The sequence below is a fragment of the Stenella coeruleoalba genome, assembly GCF_951394435.1.
Source record: "Stenella coeruleoalba genome assembly, chromosome: 3".
Taxonomy (NCBI): Eukaryota; Metazoa; Chordata; class Mammalia; order Artiodactyla; family Delphinidae; genus Stenella; species Stenella coeruleoalba.
The window spans coordinates 6,699,813-6,723,120 of record NC_137148.1 but is presented as its reverse complement, the minus strand read 5'-3'; the positions used below and the strand labels follow the sequence as shown (position 1 = coordinate 6,723,120).

The following is a 23,308-nucleotide window of genomic DNA, read 5'->3' as shown; positions in this document are numbered from 1 at the left end:
CTGGTTGATTCTGTTGGACATTTTTAAATGACTTTCTCTTCTGCTACAGAAATAATATACCTGATGTTAAAAATTAGGAAATATACAAAGGACACGTATAAAAAGTAAGCATCTCCTATAATCCAACATCCAACTTGACCCATGATTAACTGTTTTGTATATCTTTCCAGCTTTTAGTTTTGGTGTGTGTGCTACTTGTTACTGGTATTATTATTTTAGAAAATTGGGAATGGATTGTTTGGAATGTTTTTAAATGATATTTCTCACTTAATAGCTTATAAGTATATATTTCTATGTCATTAAATAGTTTTCTACAACATCTTTTGTAGCGGCTGGATATAATCTTATTGTATGTTCATAACAAAATTTGTTTAAACAGTTAAATTTATTCTAACTTTTAGGTTGTTTGCTTTCTTTTCCTTTCTTTGTTGTTATTGTTACATAAACCTTTCGACGAACACCCTGGTAGCTAAATCTTTGCACCTTTAAAATTACTTTCTAAAGTTAGTATTGCAGGGTGAAAACTATGTCTGTTTCTATGCTTTTTTTTTTTTTTTTTAAGATGTTGGGGGTAGGAATTTATAAATTAATTAATTTATTTTTGCTGTGTTGTGTCTTCATTTCTGTGCGAGGGCTTTCTCTAGTTGTGGCAAGAGGGGGCCACTCTTCATCGCGGTGCGCAGGCCTCTCACTATCGCGGCCTCTCGTGTTGTGGAGCACAGGCTCCAGACGCTCAGGCTCAGTAGTTGTGGCTCACGGGCCTAGTTGCTCCGCGGCATGTGGGATCCTCCCAGATCAGGGCTCGAACCCGTGTCCCCTGCATTAGCAGGCAGATTCTCAACCACTCTGCCACCAGGGAAGCCCTCTATGCTTTTTGATGACTACTATAAATGGCCATTAAAGTTAGTATTGCAGGGTGAAAACTATGTCTGTTTCTATGCTTTTTGATGACTACTATAAATGGCCATTAAAGTTAGTATTGCAGGGTGCAAACTGTCTGTTTCTATGCTTCTTGATGACTGTTATAAATGGCCATTAAAGTCAGCATTGCAGGGTGCAAACTGTGTCTACTTCTATGCTTTTGGATGACTGTTATAAATGGCCATTAGGAAGAGCTATATCACTGTTTACCTCCTGCATCAGTGCCTGTGGATGCTCCTTCACATCCACTGTCAACCTCAGGCGTCATATATGATGGGGCTTGAGAGTAAAAATGCAGACATCATGCACATCCACAAACAGCTTTCCCAATGTTCCTTCCAATCTATTAAGAGGGAAGCCAGGATGTCTGCAGGCTCCTCTGGGACCCCTAAACTCATGAGTTAATAATGTCGTTTCTGTACAGACAGTACATGAGCATGAGGGGCTTCCTTGGCAAAGCCCATCATAATCCTCTTTCTGAGGACTTATTATTGGAACAATAGTAGCCTACTGACTAAGTCTGACCTAGATTTTGAAAAGTCTACCGTGTGCTTTTTCAGACTCGTTGAAGGTGGAGGAAATGTTCTTTTTTGCCATTTTGGGTTTCTAATGATTTGCTTCTTCTGAAAATAAGATATCATGTGCAGACTTACTTAAATGAAATTCAGGTTGATGACCTTATTGCTGTTAGGGGGGCCAAGGACGGTGAGCTGTTCAACCCAAAAATATTGGATAGAGAGATTTTCTTAAAAAGGTGATTTGCCAGCTATACTTTCCTTTCCTATGAAGATGCATGTTTCCTGTAAGTTGTTAAAGTGCCTTATGGATGCAGCATGGGGATGGTTTGGAGGCTCGTCCTCCCTCCAGGGGCCGATGGACCATGTGTGTGCTAATACCATCCATCCAAGGAGGAAGAGCCAGAACACACAGGTAGTTTGAATCATTCTCTAAAGAACGGGGTTCCAAACTGCCCACAGTGAGGTCACAGCCAATAAACCCTCATCATGAATCCCATCCCTCATTTTTCACATAACTGAAATAGAAAAGACGGTGTCCAGTCCTCCCTGGGGTTCACAATAATGCCTAACATGAAGGCCAGGACCCCGTGGATATGGGACGAAGCTTATGCCATCCTCTCTTCCTGAGTCTGTGGGGACATTGCTATGGACTCCGGTTAGCTGTCATGGCTTAAAGGAACACCAGATGCCCCTACTCTCTGTACACAGAGCTGTGAGCGTCCCAGGAAATTGAAATGATGAGATGGGAAAAAGGATCAAAGCCTAATATCAAAGGGAGAAAGAAAGGAAGTTTCCTTTATCACCAGAGCTAATGGAGTTTTAAAAAATTGGTAGAAAAATTTTAAAATATACATATTAAATGACCAATTTCAGGGCCTGGAATATGTGACACAAACAAAATGGGAAGAATCTATGCTACCTTTAGACGATTATTCAGAAAATGGAAAGGAGAGTATCAAAATCATTTTTTTTTGCACAAACAATTCATGGAAGAAAGAAATTATTAAGCAGTAAATAATTGATTTAACTCCTTTCATTTAAATGACTGATGTGTTAGTAAGTTTTGAAATTTCAATCTAGGCCCTTAGTAAGGGTCAGTTAGTAAGGAGAATTTGAAGATACAATTACTGGACAGCATTTGCAGCCAAAGGAGAGGGAGAAATATGAACTGTGGTCCCTGTCATCACAGAGTCAGGAAGCTAACGCTAATTCACTGGAACAATTAGCAAAATCTGTAAGCAACAATTCAGTGACATACAATCGAATGCTACATGCTGGGATACATTCTATAAAATGTAGCATTAAGATAAATTGGTGCAGCCACTACGGAAAACAGTATGGAGGCTCCTCAGAAAACTAAAAATAGAGTTACTATATGATCCAGCAATCCCACTCCTGGGCATACACCCAGAGAAAACTATAATTCAAAAAGATACATGCACCCCTATCACAGCACTATGCTCAACAGCCAAGACATGGAAGCAACCTAAATGTCCATCGACAGATGAATGGATAAAGAAGATGTGGTACAGATACACAATGGAATATTATTCAGCCGTAAAGAAAAATGAAATAATGCCATTTGCAGCAACATGGATGCAACTAGAGATTATCATACTAAGTGAAGTAAGTCAGACAGAGAAAGACAAATATCATATGATATCACTTATATGTGGAATCTAAAATATGACACAAATGAACTTATCTATGAAAAAGAAACAGGGTCACAGACATAGAGAACAGACTTGTGGTTGCCAAGGTCGGGGGAGGGATGGAGTGGGAGTTTGGGGTCAGCAGATGCAAACTAGTATATACAGAAGGGATAAACAACAAGGTCCTATGACATAGCACAGGGAACTATATTCAATATCCTGTGATAAATCATAATGGAAAAGAATATGAAAAAGAATATACATATATGTATAACTGAATCACTTTGCTATAAAGCAGAAATTAACACATTGTAAATCAGCTATACTTCAATAAAAAAAATTAAAATGTAGCATTAAGAGAATAAAGGCACGAGTCATCCGTGAGAGCCTCAAAATGCCATTGGAAGTTTCCACATGTGGTCTAATCGGTGCCCGTTGGCTGCGACTTTCTGCTGAAGCCTGGCAATTTTTACTCGGTCAGGACATACTCAGATATGGAATCTGAAGAAGAAAAGTCAAGTCTACAACAGATGAGGTGCAGACCATGCCATTCAATATGTAACAGCATACAGGAAAACAACAAAAGCAATAATAACGAGGGAGATGTTCTTACCGGCAGGAAAAACAAATTTTGCGCACGCAGCATTGCTACCTGACTGTATAAGGCAGGAAGACTTGTGTTTGACGCATTGGCAGTTGGAAGAATTGTCTCCTCTGACTCGCTCAGGAAAAACTGCAAGGAAAGTGTTTTTACAATGAATTAGTGCAAAGGAGAGTAAAGAGTTAGCAGGTGGGTGCCAAGTTTATTAATGACGTGTTTTGTCACCTCCGTGAGCAGGATTGTGTGGGCAACTCAGCATCTTTACTTCCGGGGCTAATCCCTTCATCTTCTCTTTGAGGCTTTCAGAATTTCTATTGAATAAGTAAATAACTCTTGTTGTGCTCTGCACTTCATAGTGAATTCCAGAACTCCCGAGTTGACGTTAAAGACAACAGAAGCACCTTGTTAAATATAAATTTTAAAATGAACCAAGGACAGGGCAGAGGGTTTGGTTAGAATTATGACCTGACATCACAACCCTCACATTTTCAATTCTGCAGCAGGAGATCGGAGTCTTCACAATGTGTTTTTGCAGGATCTTCACCATCATGGCTCAAACGTTAAATGAGTCAATGCAGTTATATGAGTTTTTTTTTTTATATTAAGAAAATAATTTTATGGGAAAAATGCAGTAACTGGCATTGTCTCTATTATTTGTGAGTGCTTGGCATCTCAGGATCACGAGGGATTGAATTTGGAAAGGAAGGATGCTCTTAGGACTATTGGAAAGGGGGTCTTGATTTCAAAAGGAAAGAAGTCATCCTGAGAAAATAAAAATGATTAGCTCTTATGTAATGGTCACCAATACCAGCACCCAGAAGGAAAGTGTCACTCTCTCGCTCTCCTTCTCTGTCTCTATCTCTGTTTCTCTCCCTTTCTGTCTCTTTCCTAGACGAGCTGCAGCACAAACTGTTAGGTAACCAAGGATCAGTTACTTTCCATACCACGGCTGCGGGTCAGAGAAGTGTTCAGTGAAGGTAAACTAGAGAATCACTCAGGCCAGGTTCCCTTATGAAAGAGATTCATCCCATCCATGAAACTAGGCTAGGTCTTCGGCACAGGGCTAACCATCTATATTCCAGGTCTAAAAAGTAAAACTTCCCTGTAGCGTTTCAATGGTTGCTTTTGTTTCCTTCCTTTCTTTGGTTTGTTTCCTTTGATGGCAGAGTTTTTGTCAAATACCTACAGTAATTTACTGAGGTAAATACGAAGGCATTTAAATAAATATATGGATATATTTAAATATACTAAATAGTATATTCTTGAGAACGTTTCCTCTGAGATTCCAAGAATGATACTAGGTACAGTGTTTTTGCCCATTTGATAAAATGCTGCAAAACACTGATTGAAAAGTCAAATAAATGTAGTCGATTTCTTTATTTACTACTAAAGAATTTATCAGAAATGTCACAACCCCTGGCTGAAAGATAAATGTGCTAATTATTTGGAAAAAAGTATATCAGGAAAAGAAATGAAGGAATTGCTTGGCAAACATAAGGTTCCAAAATGTTAACAATTTAGATTTGACAGACCCAACATACAATTGATTTAAATATTAAAGAATCAAGATACAACAAATAGAAGGAGACTGTTTAGCTTGATAGGTTACTAGCCTCAGGCACCTGAGATCTTAAAATAATTTTAAAAATCCTTCTTGATTATATCAGCGTATAAAGAAGAAACTAAATTCTTGCTGTACAAGGAGTAGAAATATGTCCTGTGAAAGTTTTGTCTTGCAAGGACGCGCGGCAATGATAAGATGGCTCGAACTTGAAAAACAGTGGAGAACTTAAAGCAATACATCAGGAATGCTTCATTAACCCCCTTCTGCTACTTTTTTCTAGTGTTTAATTAACTACCCCTAAAATCAAGAACCTCTTCATTCTGTCTATGTGGCATCACACTGCAGTTTGGAATCAATTTTCCTCTTCTGTCCCCTTAGTCACTTTAAAATAACAAACTCCTAATGATAGCCAGTCCAAGCTCGAGGGTTATCAATCCACATCCCTCTCCCTTCCGTGTTAAAGTGCCACAATCTTCTGCACAGAATGAATTTCTAGTAACATAATTATTTGGGGGAACGCCTCTCGATCTATTTTAATATTCTACAACCTTTGTCAGAATTGGGAAAACGATACCCTCATCCTGGACAAGATATCCTAACTAAGTGCTATTTTTAGCCCTCCTTCCAAATTTTACATTTCCCAGGTAATGTGAAACATCTCAGAATTATGTTTTTCAAATAATATTAAATTATGAACATGTGATTTAATACCGTGTTAATAGACTGATAACATCATTGCTTGTCATTTGGTTGGAAACAGAAGAAATTAACTAATTAGAATTAGATTACCAATTAACTACTAGTTAACCACGGCTAACTCCTTGTCTATGTGGCTTACAAAGCTGGGCTATTTATAATATTCTCTGGGAAGTTTCTCAGAAAAGTTGCAAAATGGTGTGAGGCATCACATGACGACACTGTCAAAATGTCAGAAAATAAAAGGCAGAGGATTTGAGCTTCTCAGACATGGTTCTAAACAGTCAGCTGGAAACTAAAATGGAACAAAACACACAGGCTTTTTGCAATTTGCTACCCGAAACCCTCTATCTGAAAAAAAATGTCTGGATAACTGGCTGTTTTTTTCCACTTTTTATTGGGGTGTTTGGTGAACACCAGGTATTTTAAATGTCCTGGTAAAGTCTCACAATTCATTTTAAATAAACCTGACCTGTACATTTCGTCATTTATATTAGTGTGTAATGAGAGTTAAAGGAACACCATCCCTGTTGACCCCAGCTCTTGTAAGGGCTGTGAAAATTCAGCCTCGGGATAAACATTAAGGACTAAAAATCCATGCGGAGGGTCAGTGTGGAAGGGTCCATCCACACGGTCAGTGGCAGAGGGAGCTCGTGGGTGGCCTCAGCCCTCACATCATCCCTAAGGCTTCTCTCCTCTCTGAGGTAAAGAGAGTGATGGTGGTGATGATAGAAAAGTAGTTAATAAGGGCTGTTTGCCACTGGCTGGAAAAATCCAGGGCAAACTGAGAGGTTCCCCTGCTGTGGAGGGACTGGGCATCAAAGGGAAAATGAGAACCTTAAAAACATTATTGGAAGTGAAATAAACCACACACAAAAAAGACAAATATCATGTAATCTCACATATACGAGGTATTCTAGAATAGGTAAGTTTATCGTAACAGAAAGCAGAGTAGAGGTTACCAGAGGCCAGGGAAGTGGGGAGTTATTGTTCATGGGTACAGAGTCTGAGATAATGAACAAGTTCTGGAAATAGATAGTGGTGATGGTTTGCATAATACTGCAAAGGTACTGAATGCCCCTGAATTGTACACTTAAAAATGGTTAAAACGATAAACTTTATGTTATATATATTTTCCCCAAAGGAAAAATAACAAACATTGAAAACAGAAAAACAAAAAAATAAAAAAGAAGGAAGAAAGCAGTTTTGCCTTGTCTCTAAAAGAATGCTTCAAAATCACAGGGGCTACAGAAGGGGATGTGAATGTGCTGTGACTTTAGAAAGATGAAGTTTCCTGACAGAGAATTATCCTCCCAGTGACTTAAGCACAGCTTGCTCATGAAGGCAGCCCCTCGCCTAACTCCCACACAAAAGAGCTGCTCTTCCTTGGAATGTGAGTCCAGCACCTGGATTAGCCTCATGGGTTAATCACTGCTAAGAAAGAGCAAAACTACAACGTGGGGATAGGGCTCAGTTAGTCTAGGAACTGTATTCTTAGAAGAAGTACCAAGATAAGTTTAAAAGCTATACAGGTACTACATTAAATAGAAACCTCTCCTGGATGGAAGTTTGAAGTGGGGCTAGGAGAAAAGGCACAGAAACCCCGCTAGGAGCATTTGACCGCGTGCAGGTAAAGACTGTACCCGCATCCCCAGCAGGGGGGGCCATCTTCCCAGAATGTGAGTGAGGGACCTGGAGCCCACTTCCCTGGCGTGGCACCCCAAAGATGCTCAATTCTACCAGCCCAGGTCTCAGTGCTGCATTGGCACCCCCTGGTGATGTGAGCGACCCAAGGGACTTCACAGCACCGTGCAGTGTGGCTGGGGACACAGGACCCTGTGTCTGCCTTATGCAGTCAAAATGCAGGAGGTCAGGGATCCGAATAGCTGGAGAGCATTTCTCTGTAAATCATCAGATGCGTTCAAAGGTGGCACCCTGATGGACCAGTCCTTCCCCTTCTGTGATGAATAAGAAATGACAAGAAAGCTCAAGATCTAGGGAAAGTGATTTCCTTTGTCTACCTAATGCTGCATTTCATACTGTTTTGTGATGTTTCTTTGAAATAAATACAAGGAGAACATCTGCATGGGAGGGAACCACTAATTTCACCAGGTATCAAGAAAAATAATGGACAGAAACAAATTAATTTAGCTTGTTCCTTGTCCCGCAGCCTCTGATACCAAGGGGCAGCTCAGTGCGTGGAGCCTTATTTCATTCTTTCTCAAAGCTCACCCATCATACTTTTAATGTGTCTTCCATAGACTTCTCGACCTCACTGGGCAATGCACTTCCTTCTTTCTGAGGAAGGAAAATGACATTGGAAGATGTGTTTCCAGTACAGAAGATGTATTTCTTCTCTCCAAAGGGACTGCAGTTACTGTAAAAATATCTACTCCTAAATGCTGAGCTCATGCAACATTTATAGGCAGTGATTGAACTGCCCGTCAATCACTAATTATCCTAGGAGAAATACAACCAGCTTCGAATAAGATTTCTTTCCCATTTCGAGTCTGTCTTTTAAAAACTAGGTGATAAATCCTGGCTTTATAAGGTCAAATTGGATTTCATGAAATATTTTTTCTTTTTTAAAGGGTTGCCTGCTTACACATTCATTCATTCATTCTCTCACTTAGTAACTACGGAACGGCCCCTCCTTATATAGAGGGTGCTTTCCCAGGACATGTGAAAAAATAAATAAGTAAAACACCCCTTGCTCTTAGGTGTGTGGATGTTGTGTTACATGTGTCACCGCTCAGGATGTGTGAACAGGTGAGTGCACAGGTAAATGAGTGCACAGGTTAGTGCACCGGTAAATGAGCGCACAGGTGAGTGCACCGGTAAATGAGTGCACAGGTGAGTGCACAGGTAAATGAGCACACAGGTGAGTGAACACACTCTTGAGGGATGAGGAGACGATTATAAGGGCACAGGGGGTCAACACTCGTCAGGGCAACGGAACACACTTGGTGTTTGTTGGAACCGCTCAGAACTCTAGCTACTGCTGTCCTTCAAGTCGTTCTGTTTCTCCCAGCCCCATCCCCTCCTCCTTCACGGTGGAGCTCACTTCTGTCCCAGATGTCTCCCACAGCCTGATTTACTGAGCTCTTCTCAGAGCTTGCTGGCACTTTCTCCTGGACAGCTGGGTCTCAGGGCAGCAGGACTAATACACGCATGCCTGTTACAAAGTCCAGCACGAGGAACCCATTTCAGGAAATGCTCATGCTTCTCCAGTCTCTCACCACTGCCCTTTGTGTCTCTGTCCATCTTCCTCTGTGGTGGTAGATTCGTATGCTCATGCAATAGCCACGATACTGCCTGTGCAGGAAACCTAGGGGTCCTAATGGCTAGTGAGATGCTTGCTGAATGGCTCTTCCAGGAAAGGCCCTCTTGTCTAGTCTCCAGTTCCTCAGGTCACATTCCTCACCCTGAGGGCTCCCCTGCTCTGGTGACAGCTCTGGGGCCACAGTCACAATATCCTTGGGTCGTCACGCAGAGAGCCCTTGGCCCACGGTCTGGGGCCCTCGTGAGCACGTGCCTCAGGTTGACTGCTGCCAACCTCCCCTGGAGCCCTTGCGATCTGAAGTCCCTCCTGAGCAGGGTATTCTTGAGGGAATTACCTGTCCAGACAGGGCACCATTTCCCAGCTCTTCCCCAGTCAGTCCTGACGAAGCCCTTGTTGGAAATAAATGATGTCACGGTCTAGGTATGCCTGAGACCTAGAAGAGGAGGCCTCCATCCCTGGAGGGAAGGTCTCATCATCCCTGGAGCAGAAAGACAGCCTCAGATGCTGTGAATGTCCAGGAGGAGGCTGATGAGCCTGGGGAGAAGTCCGGGAGGAGGGGCCAGGATGGTGGAGTTGTCATGGTGAACTTGACACAGCAAGACAGCTTCACATAGGAACACAGGCTGGCCCTGGGGAAGCCCGCTGGCTGCGTGGGCTTGACTGCTGAGCCCTCTCCCCGCAACAGACACCATTAGTTCTAACTGCACAGGGGCAAGTGGGAGCAGCCCCTTCCTGAGCTGACCTCTGAGGCTGAGCAGGTGGGTAGAGGAAGGCAAAGCCATGGTGACACCTCTCACTGGCCTGTGCCTGGGAAGACCTACAGTAGGGCCCGACCTCATGTCCTTTCTCAGGGGAGCTCCTACAGGGAGCTGGGGCATGTAGTTAAGTGAGGTGGGAGAAGCCAGCTCACTTGTCCTCCAGTTAAGCACACGGGAGGACACTCAGGAATCCATACCCAACCTCCTGATGGGCAGGAAGTGGGAGGAAGGAGGGCAAGCTAAGGCTTCTCTGCCACCTCCTTTCCAGGTGCCCTTAAGATGGACTTCGAGGCAAAGCGAAGTGGAGGAAGGGGCCCTCCCACCTCTGCAGCTAGCACCTCAGCCCATCTGCCTTCCAGCAGACATGACCCTCACCTGAATCTCCAGGTGTGTCTGGAGAAACTGTACGACCCATAGTACAACATCGAGGACAAACCCCAAGCAAATATTCAAGGTCCTTACCTACTCCTTCAGCCTTATTTTTTTGCTGCTACTTGGTACAAATTTCTCTCTCTTCTTTGTCCTAGATTCCAAATGCCTCCCTTCCTTCTCATCTTCCATCCACCATCTGGTGGAACTCCTTCTGCCCATCCTTCAGAATCCTGACCCGCAGCCTGGCTCCCCTGTCCTTGCCCCCTACACACTTCCATGGTTGGCATTTCTGTAGCCAGAGCCAAGATGAGCTAGGAGGTAGGAAACTGCTGGAAGGAGCCTCCCTCCCTCGCGGTGGTTTCCCCAGTCTGCAGCCTTCCCCTTAGCGAAGCCGCTGCTGCAGCGGTTGAGGGCTGAATTTAACAGGCGGCAATTGGTGTCACTGAAGGAGCTGTGGGAAAGGTTTCCAGATCCCGTGAGACAGGCACCGCCTGGCGGGGCCCTGACTCACCATGTTGAACACGGCCATGGTTAGTATGATGGCCGTGGTGATGGCCGTCAGGGAGATCCGAGGCCAGGGGCGCTTGGCGATGATGCCCGACGACTTCAAAAGCCACAGGAGAGAGGCAGACGCTTTTTTGCTGCATTGCTGGGAGGAGAAAGAAAAAGAAAGGCGTTGCTCTTTTATGTATTTTCTCAAGTTTCTCAAGGATGTTTAAAACCACAGGATGCCTCGATACTCTTCACAGATTGAAGAAGTAGACTATGTTGGCATCATTGTTACAAATTAGGAACAAATTAATTACGTTTCTATGACAAATTAGGATGTGCTTGTACGTCCTTTAAAAGAGACCTGAGGGCTTCCCTGGTGGCGCGGTGGTTGAGAGTCCGCCTGCCGATGCACGGGACACGGGTTCGTGCCCCGGTCCGGGAGGATCCCGCATGCCGTGGAGCGGCTGGGCCCGTGAGCCGTGGCCGCTGAGCCTGTGCGTCCGGAGCCTGTGCTCCGCAACGGGAGAGGTCACAACAGTGAGAGGCCTGCGTACCGCAAAAAAAAAAAAAAAAAAAAAAAGGAGACCTGAACTTATGTTTAAAAATTGTTCTGGTAAAGGAAAAATATGCCACGTAATTAAACCACTCTGGGGGATGTGTTGGGTCTCAGATCACAGCTGTGAGGAGGCAGGTTTCATAAGTTCAGGTGATTGACACAGAAAGCGATCAACACACAGCTAATCCTAAGAACACAACCGGACCATAAAATAGTTTGGTGCCTGTACCTGTGAAGACAGCACCCAGGGTTCTCAGCTGAGGCTTGTGGTGATGGCTCGACCTCGTTCCATCCTGCTAGAGCTTCCTCCACGTGGAGAAGCTCTACTTTTAATTATAAAAAATTTTATTTTTGATTGTGTTAAAAAATGTAAAACGGACCCTCTAAACTATTTTTAAGTGCACAGTTCAGTAGTGTTACTGCATCTGCACTGCTGCGTTACAGATCTCTAGAGCTGTTATCTTGCACAACTGAGACTCCACACCCATGAAACAGCTCCCCTTTCCCCCGGCAACACTATGCTACTTTCTGTCTCTAAGCCTCTGACCAGTCTAAGTACTCATGTAAGTGGAATCATGCAGTATTTGTCTTTCTGTGCCTGGCTTACTTCCGTTGGCATAATGTCCTCTGGGTTCATCCACGCTGTAGCCTGTGACAGGACTTCTTTCTTCTTATAAGGCTGAATAACCTTCTACGTATAGGCCACATTTTGTTTATCCATTCATCTCTGGTTGGACACTGGCGTTGGCTACAGTGAATAATGCTGCACTGAGTGGCATTACAGTTTCTAAGAAGCTCTTTTTGTGTGGAAGGAACTGAGGTCTTTATAGAATGACAGCCAGCTTTCCCTGGCCATTTTCTGTGGGCCAGACTCTGCTCTGTGGGAACTCAGTGATGGGCTAACCTCACTGAGGCCTCGAGGCCACCTTCCTGGGGAAGCAGCACTGTGATGTTCACCTTCGGCCCAGTGGTGAGAGAGCAGAGTAGGGAGAATCCTAACCTGTGGGTAACACAAACCTGGCCAGTGCCGGGTATCCCGGTACCCACCGGAGTGGGTATTTACATATGTTATCTGATCTGACAGGCATTCTTAAGAGTTCTCTAGGGATCTAAATTTTAACTTCACCCAAAAGGGACTGTGGATCCGAGGCCACGTGTCCTGGAACCATTTAAAAAAAGGTATAATTTTGAAAAAATTCAGAAGGAGGGATAAATATACACTTATACACGTTTGACTTGCACTAGTGAGTTAATATAAATGATAAAACTGTTGCGACATCAATAAAATTCAAATAGAGAATATTCCTTAATAGCACTAATAAACAGTGCTTTTATTTCTCACCTCTTTCACGTTTTCTTTCTGCTTTATTCTTTAAAGTATTGTTGACGTAAGCACTGCAATTTGTTAACTGTTGATACAACAAGTAAATGAGACTGTGTGATGCTGGATGAGAGGTAGTGAGAAAGGTAACCGGCCCTGTGTCTCGGCATCAAGTCCCTATAGCTGTTAAACTTTCCGCAAGTCAATTACCCTCTCTGGCCTCAGTTTCTTCATCTCTAAAATGAGAATAATAGTGCCTGCCTCGAAGTTTAAATGAGCTACGTAAGGTGCCCAGAACAGGACATATGTGTTAACTCTTCTTATATTTGTGAAGAAAACATAATATTTCTCAGTGACTAATATTTTAGTGACTAAAAATCTATTTGCTCTACATCTAGATGAACAAAAAACATTTTTTCCCTTCCATTCCACTATAGCCTTTTTTTCCCCCTTCAGATCCTGATATAAAGAGATGCAGAACATTTGTCTACAGCATACATCCCCCACTGATGTAGAATCCCAGGACAGCGTTTAGGGCTCACTCCTTGGGCAGATTCTCCTGGGTCTTTCTCTGGTTTCTCCTACAGCCTGTCTGGGAGAAGGGGGCAGTGCTGCCCTGGATTCCAGGGGCTGCCAGGAGCTGAATCACTGGCTGGCAGCCAGGCTCTGCAGAGCACCTTCCCACCAGCAACTCAGGGGGAGCCAGATTTATGCTGTAAGCTTCTTCCCCAAAGCAGGGTGTGGACGGGGGTTGGTGGTGGTGTTAAGTCTGTTTTCCAGTGAGATGCTCTTTAATGCTGTGAACGTGCAGTATCTTTCAGGGTGACGCGGCTGGAGGACACCCACCTGAAAGTGTACCACTATTGTTCAATGCATGCTACTTGGCATAATATTAACACCACAGACCACAGTCAGATCTGCATTCTGGAGGAGAAGCTATAATAGAGTAAAGAGCAGAGATTCAAATAGAATATCATAGTCATCCAGCTCACATTCCAGTAGGAGATGATGACATTTGGCTGGATTCTGGCAAATTAAGGCAATATTTATGTATTTGCATCCTAAGTGACTAGGATTAGTGTTTTTATTTAAAAGAAAATTATTAAAATGGATGCTTTTGTGTCTGTACACAGAAATTGTCAATAGAGATGATAAACATTTTAAGAGCAGAAAACACAAAACTGCTATTTTAGGAGAATATTTAAATTAAATATAACATTACAGATTCCATGTCACAGTCAATTAGGTAAAATATTATCTGGTTATTACACAGACATACTATTGAAATTATGAAATTTAAAAAATTACTGTTTGAATTTTTAGAATAATGCATGGTGATAATATTGACAAATAGGCCATCTAATAGGAATATGTTATATTCTGCTAACAGACTAGTCATTTGCTGAAGCAGATGTGGGCAGACACACGTGAGCTTTTTCTGCTCCCGTGACACGCTGGGCAAAATTACAAACTGGTGGCCCTAGAAACTACTGCCTCTGTGTGCCTACTGTACATGTGGCAGAATGTCCTGGAAATCTGTCCTGTTCCTACTCAGCCCAGTGAAGAGCACCCTTCTTGGAACTGCTCACTAAAGATGCATGGGGTTGGCGTGTGTTGGGCTCAGGACACTGGATTCAGGATGCGGTAGGTTCAATTCCTTCTCCGTTTAGTCTTCCTATGTGACTCCAAGTCCCACCCGTGAAATTGTTTTTAAACCTATCAAGCCAAATACTCATTGTTCTCCAGCTCATGGAGACAGGCAGCCTCCCCTGTCTTTGCATCCTGTCACCAAGTAGAGGCAAAATAAATACAACTGTTCTGAAATATGAAAACTGGTAACACTGCTGGTGGCAAGGATGAGGAAACAGAAGATGATGATGGAGATGGGGACCCTGAACTACAAAGACAGTGCGGGAAGAAGAGGAGGAAGATACAGACCTTAGGGGGAAGAGAAGAAACCAACGATGGGAGGAAAGGAGAAAAAAGACTAAGAAGTTAAGATGGAATCTGATTAAGGAAAAATGGGAACATTGATTCCATTTGTAGCTCTGAATAAAAATTACAACTTGGATCTTAACATGATACTTTAGTTCAGTTTGTTCTGTTTTGGGTTAAGTATTCAAACAGGGTCCCTGATGGAAAGATAAAGTTTATCAAAATTTACACCATCCTAATGAGACACTATAAATGATAACATCTCAAAGAATATTGTGGTGTTTATTCAGAAGATGCTATGCATATGAAAATGAGAGCATGCCTGCTCTGTACTCAGGGTAGTCGTTCTATTTGATCTTTGCTTTAATCACTGGCATCGTTTCAGCCAAATCTGTTTCCTCCCTGCTGTGATCATCAGTGAGGCTCACTGTATCCTATGATTGCCTCTTCTTACTTACAGCGAGCTCACTGTAAGTAAGAAATGTTAGAAATCCTTCTAGAAATGCTCTTGGCTGGTAATGCCACATGCATCCACTGATAAATATGGAATTGGTACTAACTGTAGTGGGAGATGTACAAGGAGAAAGAATATAAATTTATATGAAAACCCTATGGTGGGGACTTCGCTGATTGCACAGTGGTTAATAATCTGCCTGCTAATGCAGGGGACATGGGTTCCATCCCTGGTCTGGTAAGATCCCACATGGTGTGGAGCACCTAAGCCCGTGAGTCACAACTACTGAGCACGTGCTCTAGAGCCTGCGAGCCGCAACTACTGAGCCCATGTGCCACAATTAGTGAAGCCTGAGTGTCTAGAGCCCGTGCTCCACAACAAAGAGAAGCCACTGCAATGAGAAGCCCACACGCTGCAACGAAGACTCAACGCAGCCAGGAAAAAAAAAAAAAAACAAAAACCACCTATGGTGGAGTTAGTGCTTGGGATGGTGAGCAGTGTGGGTTGCTAGAAAGGGTGTGGATGAATGTTAATGTTCTTCATCCAGAAGAGGCAGAGATTCTCCATGTAAAAATAAAATGCTCTTAATCTGTGTTTTGGATTTAAAAAAAAGAAAAAACTATCTCCACCAAAAATATTTTCCATTTCTTCCTTCCTCCCTTCCTTTTCTTCTTTTGGAAACTTTTGCACTGGAAACGACTGGTAGTCTCTCTTTCTAAAATTCCTCATAATTTAATGTTATAATTATTAAAGCAGATTGTGTTTGCAGTCTCATTAGTGTTCCTTTTTAAAATAAAACGATGTACCTGAAAAGAAGTAGGTCCTTATATAGGTGAAGTTTAATACAATGAGAAACATTTCAGAAGGTTATAAATATATCACAGTGGCTCAGTAACAAATTTTTATTATTAGAACTCATCCTAAAATCTTGCCTGAAAGCTTTGGTGAAGTTTATCATATAAACATGCACTTTTGTGTAGTTGTCTAAAGGAACACTTTGCCTTTCCTACTTTGGCATTTTAGTTGGGCAGGGACTATCTTTTTGAATGGCAGCAACAAGTTGCAGCAATAATTACTTAAAACATTTAATGTCACAGAGACTGATGTGTCTACTTTAATTATTTAATTGTCCTTAGATTTCCCACAGACTTTTATTTCACCCAATCATATTTTACCAAATCAACCTGTTTCTTTGGTACGCCTTGGCCGAGCCATATTCCTCTGTCATTCATCCACTGTGTGCTCCTCATAGCACTGCCCACATTGTGTCATCTTTGCCGACACGCTTGTCTCTGGCCATGTGGAGACCTGGTGGGGGACAATGGCCTCCTCACGCCCATCTGTGTTTTTTTTTTTTTTTTTGGCCACGCTGTGTAGTTTGTGGGACCTTAGTTCCCTGACCAGGGATCAAACCTGGGCACACGGCAGTGAAAGTGACGAGTCCTTACCACTGGACCTCCAGGGAACTCCCATAACCCATCTTTGTATTCCCAGAGGCAGCATGGTGTTTGGCAAACAGTCAGCACGTAATAGATGCTCGCTCAATAAGCTCCCTGTCCTAACGATGGACCCAAAGAGAAATTCCTATGGGCTGGGAACAAAGAAGGAGATCACTGCTAGCGGGACTGAGGCTGTGGGACTAGCCTAGGAGTGTCTTGAAACTGTACATTACCTAGGGCTGGGCTTTTAATGCCCATAGGGAAAAGATGTTGCCTTGGGTCTGCCAAAGGTGGGCAGCTGGGACCAAGACCTCCGAATAAAACCAGAAGCCTCAGAAGGCTATTCTCTCCATGTGGAGAAGTCTAGAAGAACTCCATACACTAGAGCAAGGAAGTACCAATAAACTCCCAATGATAATTCAAACTCTAAATATGGGTGTTGGTTTTGAAATCACATTATCTGCTTCATAATGAGAATTCCAAGGTGAGTGGTTATCAATCAGACCAAAAACCAGAGAAAGTCCTTGGGGCTCCAGCTACAGCAAGAACAACACTGCTTATGAAAAATACTTCACATCGCAGGGTGCAGGGCACGTCCCAGTTGGGAAGGGGACAGTCCCTACTGAATGATCTCATAATAAACAAAAATTATGAACTACATAAGAAGACCTTACAAGGAAGAATAAACAGAAATAACAGATAGTAGAATTAGTATCACAAGATCTGCAATTATTATATCAATCTGAAATAGCCTGTAAAATAATAAGATTAAATTAATAAAAGACGGATTAGAGTTCATAATGAATAATCAGTTAAGAGAAAGCAACAGGCATATTTTAAAAATGAGCTCCATAGACTCTCTAGAGACAAACATGTAGATATTGAGATTAAATACTCAATAGTTATGCTGAAGAAGGTAAGATAGCTTTAAGGAAACAACCTGTAAAACAGCACAGAAATATAAAGAGATAAAAAGTATGATGTTGAGGCACACAGGTACAATAAAAAGGTTCAACATACTTGGAATGAAAGTTTGAGAAAAATAGAACAGAAAGACAGGGAAAGAGGCAAAATACAAGGAAATATGGGATGACAGCTTTGTGGACCTGGAACACAATTTGAACTCTGTGGCTGAGTTAATGCACTGAGTCGCAACCAGGAAAAATGAAAGTAAACCTATTCCTCAACACAAGGAGTCAGTTGACCAAGACAGACAAAGAAGAAATCCTACAAAAACAATTAGAGAAAAGACATCTACCAAGGAAGAACAATTAGAGTAGATTTCTCCTCAGTACATTAAAATCCAGGAAAATATGGACTCATGTCTTCAAAATGTTAGAAAAATTATTGACTAAATTATTAGTCAGTGAGGAAAAAAGGCTATTTTTTAATATAAAAGCTGATTGAGTATATTATGCACAGGCTTTCATGGAAGGGATTACAAAAGGAATAATCCTATGGAAATATGGACACTGCATCTGGAGGAAGGAATGGCATTCAGAAAAACGGTGAACAAAGAGATTGTTAAACAAGAATAGTGATAACAATGAACAATAAAAATAGTTTAAATTTAAAAAATCTAAACAGCACTAGCATGGATGATGGAAAAGGATGATCAGATTTAGAGATTTAGATCATGGTCCTTGTATTCTTCACAAGAAGATGGAGACAATAATGGGCCCTGTTAATCATGTGCATGTTACATATTTTACGTTAACTGCTAAAAGAAAAGACGTGGATAAAGCAACTGCCAAGTCACTAGAGGGAATAAAGGAGAATAAACTCCATTCGTCCAAGAGAAGGCAGGAGAGGAGGAAAAATAAGCAGAAGCAAAGAACATACATGATGGATAAAAAAAGCAAAATAAGACTAGCAGTAATTATAATACACATAAATGTATTACACTTGTCAGGTAAAAGAAAGAGACTCTTGGATCAGAGAACGTAACATACACGTAGATGTTGTTTACAAGAGACACACCTATATAGCAAGGAAAAGCTGAATAAGGAGATGGGAAAAGGGACACTGGGAAAATACTAACCATGAGAAAGCTGATTATGTTGACATTAGAGAAAATAGACTTCAAGGAAAAAACACTCCTGTGGGTAGAAAGCTTTTTTATCAGCTGGTGTGTGACCTACTTTCCTTCCCCAAGACAATCTCTGTGTTTGTGCTTTCATCTCTGCCTGGAACAACGTTGGTGGGCTGATATCATATTATCTCTGCTATACAAAGCACAAGAAAACCACACTGAGAGAAAAAAATTCTCCTGACATTTTCTAACATTTTCATTTGCTGAATCTGGCATACTCCTTCTAAAATACATTTCATCAAGGAGGTTTTTTTTTTTTTTTTTTTTTTTTTTTTGGTGTGCGTGTTATTTATAGTTATATCTCTTGTATTTCTTCCAGAGATGTAAGTCTACTTCAGGTAGTTTAGAAAGTTAAATTTGGCAGTAAGTATGCACTTATTATTATTACTACTATGATGATGACGGCTATTATTATTTTTTATTGCTGAGTGTCATGAAAATACAATCTCTTATTCTACATCCAAGTTTCTACTTAGTTAAATGGATTCTTTGGATTATCAAATAAAATAATATACATTGAATGCACTTTAAAGGGCTCTCACATATGTAAAAACATTTTTGCAAAGTATTATTATAAAGGATGCTTTCTTACTAGAATATTTTTGAGTTTAAATCCGCTTATAAATTAACATTTTTCCTCCATTTTACTGAATGACTCTTAAGATGGAGTTATACCTTGCCCAGAATCCAGTTTTATGGAAACTGGGTCAACAGCTACATATATTGGAAAACTAGACTATGAATTAGGTTCTATGTGAGGTTATCTTGACTGACTTATGTGACTCTGACCAACTGATGCTTAGCAGTCACCAGAGACAACCTCAGGGCCATGATGGCCCATGACCAACAATGTGGTCATCCCTGCTTAGTTCTGAGCATCTGTCTGCCAGTGACTCTCCGCACACAGCCTAGCACCCTCTGGAACCTGCCTCCAAGGGTTCTAAGGCTTGTTTCCGATGGCTCCAAAACCTACTTGCTCTACACTACAGGGCAAATTATGTAGCCTCTGTGGGCTTCTGTTTGTTTCATTAATTGAGAATAAGCATTCCCTCCAAGGACTCTTGTGTGGTTAAATGAGCCAGCCCATATAACATGCTTAGCAGAGTAATTTTAATACAATATAACATTTATTATTTCTAAACTGCAGTGAGGTCAGATACAGAACTGTTCATGGGATCTTGCCCGTCATAAGCAGTTTACATTGGTTCTGAAGGTTCTCATCCAAGGACAGGAAACCTTTGCAGATCTTATAGTGATCACATTCCTGATCCCGATCCAAAGCCTCCGTCTCCAACCTCAAGAGATCTGCTTACAACTCCTGCATTATTTTTCACGGAGGGAAACTTTTAAGTATGCAGAAACAGGAACTCATTGAAGTGAATGGCATCTCGAGCCCTGGATTCCTCATCCACAAAATGCGGGGCTGACCGAGGTTATCTCTTGGGGCCCTTTCAGCTCTCAAGTTTACAATTGTGAAATACTAACCAGTGTCTGTTGTAGAAAGCTAAGCACCTCATAAGGGGACCGATGCACAGGCGGTGAAGGAGGTCTGACAAGTGAGAACACGGGATGATGGTCCAGGATGCAGGCAAGCCAGGAGCTTGCCAGAACTGGGAGCAGGGATGCGGTGACTGCGAGCTGAATTCAGAGCCGCGAGCTTGGGGGAAGTCAAGTCTGGGCGAGGGTGGGTGTGGCATGTTCTCTGAGCAGTGGTGCCAGGACATTGCCTTTAAGGTAACCGACATTAAATATTTATCTTGGGGCTGAGGTGAACTCACTGATGATTTTTTTCACCTGAAAGAATACAAATCAGAATAGAAAATAGGAAACCCAAACAGCTGGCACTAGGGAAGCCAGTGGTGGAAAAGGAGGGCTCTTCAGAATTAGTTTATGAAGGTTAGGAGATTATTTCCAAAGGAGAAGTCAGAAGCACGTCAGAGTCAAGGAATCACGGTGCGTGAGAAGGAATTTCAGTGCAGTGAGATGAGGGCCAGGGACCACCATTCAGTCCTTCATACATTCATTTACACACAGAGCCCATCCCCACGCCAGGGCATCTGGAGAAAGAAGGATGAACACGGGCTCTCAGGGCACATAACTCTGCCTGAGGATGAATGGGGGAGGGTTGGTGAGACAAGGGAGGTGCTCCATGGAGCCCGATGAGTGGAGAAAGGAAAAAGAACCTCATGGAAATCAGAGAAGTCCAGTAGCGCTTACTTAGCATATGCTCATTACAAACTCGTTTATGAAGTTGGCATTCTGCTGGATTCCCTGGGAGATAGAAAGCAAGTGTAGGAAACAACCCTGGCCTTAAGGAACCTACTATATACAAGGAGAAACCGCAGTCACACTCACCAAAAAGTAAAAAAAAAATGGGGGTCAGACAGATGTTATATGATCGAGTGTTAAATTACATGGTGCAGATCCTGAGTCCCATGGTGCTCAAAGAAGGACACATCACAAGGGCTGGTGATGCTCCTGAGAAAGTTTCTAGGAAGGCGAGCAGGTGCAGAGCCCACCCCCATGGGCAAGAACTAAGAAGTGGGCAATGGGGGGGAGGGGAGGGCCAGCACTGCTGGGAGAGGCTCGGGGAAGGTGTGGGCTAGGGTGACCGGAGGGAGAGGAGGGGCCGGGCTTCCCACAGCAATCATGATTATAACAAACAGATTCCCTGGCAGTTTTCTCTGAATGTGTCACTGAACACATATCTTTTTAATCAATGGGAAAAATATTGCATTTCCTTATCACTCTTATTTTCTGCCCACTTTGATGTTTCTCTACCTTTTTATCACACCCAGCTGAACAATGACCCATCGATTGTATCTACTGTGTTGCACTTTTTGTGCAACAGAGGATAATAAAGGTAAAGGTCTTGGAGGAAAAATATCTGTCAGGCCTACCTTTTCTCAACCTCCTTCATGGATGTATTTTAATTTCTTTCTTCATACGGAGAATTTAATACCGATATTAGCATTGATACTGCCTTTGGCATTTAAGTTTTCAGAAGGTGAACATCAGTTAATAGAAGATGAGTCTGGGATATTCAGCATTCTTTCATAAACTCAGTATTTAATCCATAAGTAAGTGCAAATCAAAATAAAACCTCATACTTCTCTATGACCACTGTGGAATATTTGTGATATACATAGGTTTCTTTTCTTCTTCAATTTAAATTTGCTGTTTGTAGAGTGACACAAGTATTACATTAAATGTCACATGTAAGAACTGTAATTATTTTTTTAAAGAGACAGAAGCAAGCATTTATCATTTTGATCTTTGTTCAAAACACTATGAGAACTCATTAATTTTTAAAAAGTTAATGCTGTTGTTTGTTGCCTAAAAATGGGTTTGTCTTAAGTGCTCTAAGAATAGGCACTCTAAAATATGCAGTGATGGAAAATAATGCTAGCTGTTTGTTGAAAATCTGTTGGTATCCTGCTAGGTCCTTACCATTTAACATCTCCAATCATCCCAAGAAGCTGTGAGGATGGTTGATGTCCAATTTCCATGTGAGGAAACTGTGGCTTGGAAAAGACTTAACCAAAGTCTCAAAGGTGATATATGTAGTTTTTGACCGAATTTGGAGGGTAGACTAGAAAGCACACTTAAAGCCTTCTGCATGAGTATGTTTGATGTTGAAAGATTAAAAAAAAAATCCTTTCAGAATGTTTTAAAGAGTGAAAAGAACCTATTACTGGAATGAGAAGAATTCCTCTTTGAATTTTACCAGGATTACATCTGGACCAAGCATCACAGCTGGCCTCTGGGGGCAGACTCATTCACAGATCCTATTGATTCAAGTTTAGAAAGACCAGATGTCTTCAAGTTTGGTCTTCCTGACCACTTTGGCAAAGCACAGGCTTCCTGTGAGGAGGAGATGAAACACTAGTTCATTTGCAGTCTTGAACTTTTCTCTTTGAGACAACACAGAGTTAAGAACTTCCTAGCATCTGGTGTGTGGGTGTCAGAGTCTTGGGAAGCCCTCGGGGAGTGGGAGGAAACAGGAGCCAGGAATGTTGGACTTTGAACACCCTGAGGCACCACTGGCAGGTACAGGAGGGACCAAAAGCCACGAAAGGTTCAACAGTGAGGTCAGATTATACCAAGGCTGAGAGGGGAGACGTTATATAAGAGCAAAGCATTCCCACCAAGGCAGCAAAGTTGCTCAGGAGATTCTTTCTCCCTCCTCTGGCTCTGTTTCTTTCCTATAGCAACTTAGAGAGTGGAAAGAAATGTCAGTTTGAAACCCTAAATATACACTATATTCCCGCCACCCCCAAGACTGGATTCCTTGGAACAGAAAAAGAGAAGGATGGCTACTTAGACACAGTGGTAGAATATGCTTTAATTAGAACAGGGTTTGGATTTCCAATGGAACCACAAATGACCGTTCCTCTTCTGAAAACCTGAGAAACGGCTGCAGAAGTCTTTTGGGAGACAGGAAGAGAAAGGGTGGAGTCTGTGTGCTTTTCCACCCAAGGAAAATCTGAACATAGAAAGTCAGGCTCCCTTGTATGTTAAGAATTCCTTGTATCTTAGAACTTGACAAGGATTCCCGTGGTCAACAGTTACTCAATCTTCACTACAACCTACAAGGTCCTCAGGGGATTTTTAAGAGACTCAAGATACCACGTGTGCATTCGAGGAAATCAGA

The 23,308-nt window shown here is 42.1% G+C and overlaps 1 protein-coding gene across 1 annotated transcript in view; it reads right to left on the bottom strand.

The window, feature by feature from the left end:
* The window catches only part of ADCY2 (adenylate cyclase 2), a 433,375-nt gene that overhangs the window by 60,736 nt on the left and 349,331 nt on the right, over positions 1-23,308 (bottom strand). Inside the window, exons 16-17 of the mRNA XM_079915962.1 lie at positions 10,877-11,014; positions 3,705-3,824 (exon numbers count right to left, since the gene is read on the bottom strand). Coding sequence (XP_079772088.1) covers positions 3,705-3,824; positions 10,877-11,014 — 258 coding nt within the window. The remainder of the gene's footprint in view (positions 1-3,704; positions 3,825-10,876; positions 11,015-23,308) is intronic.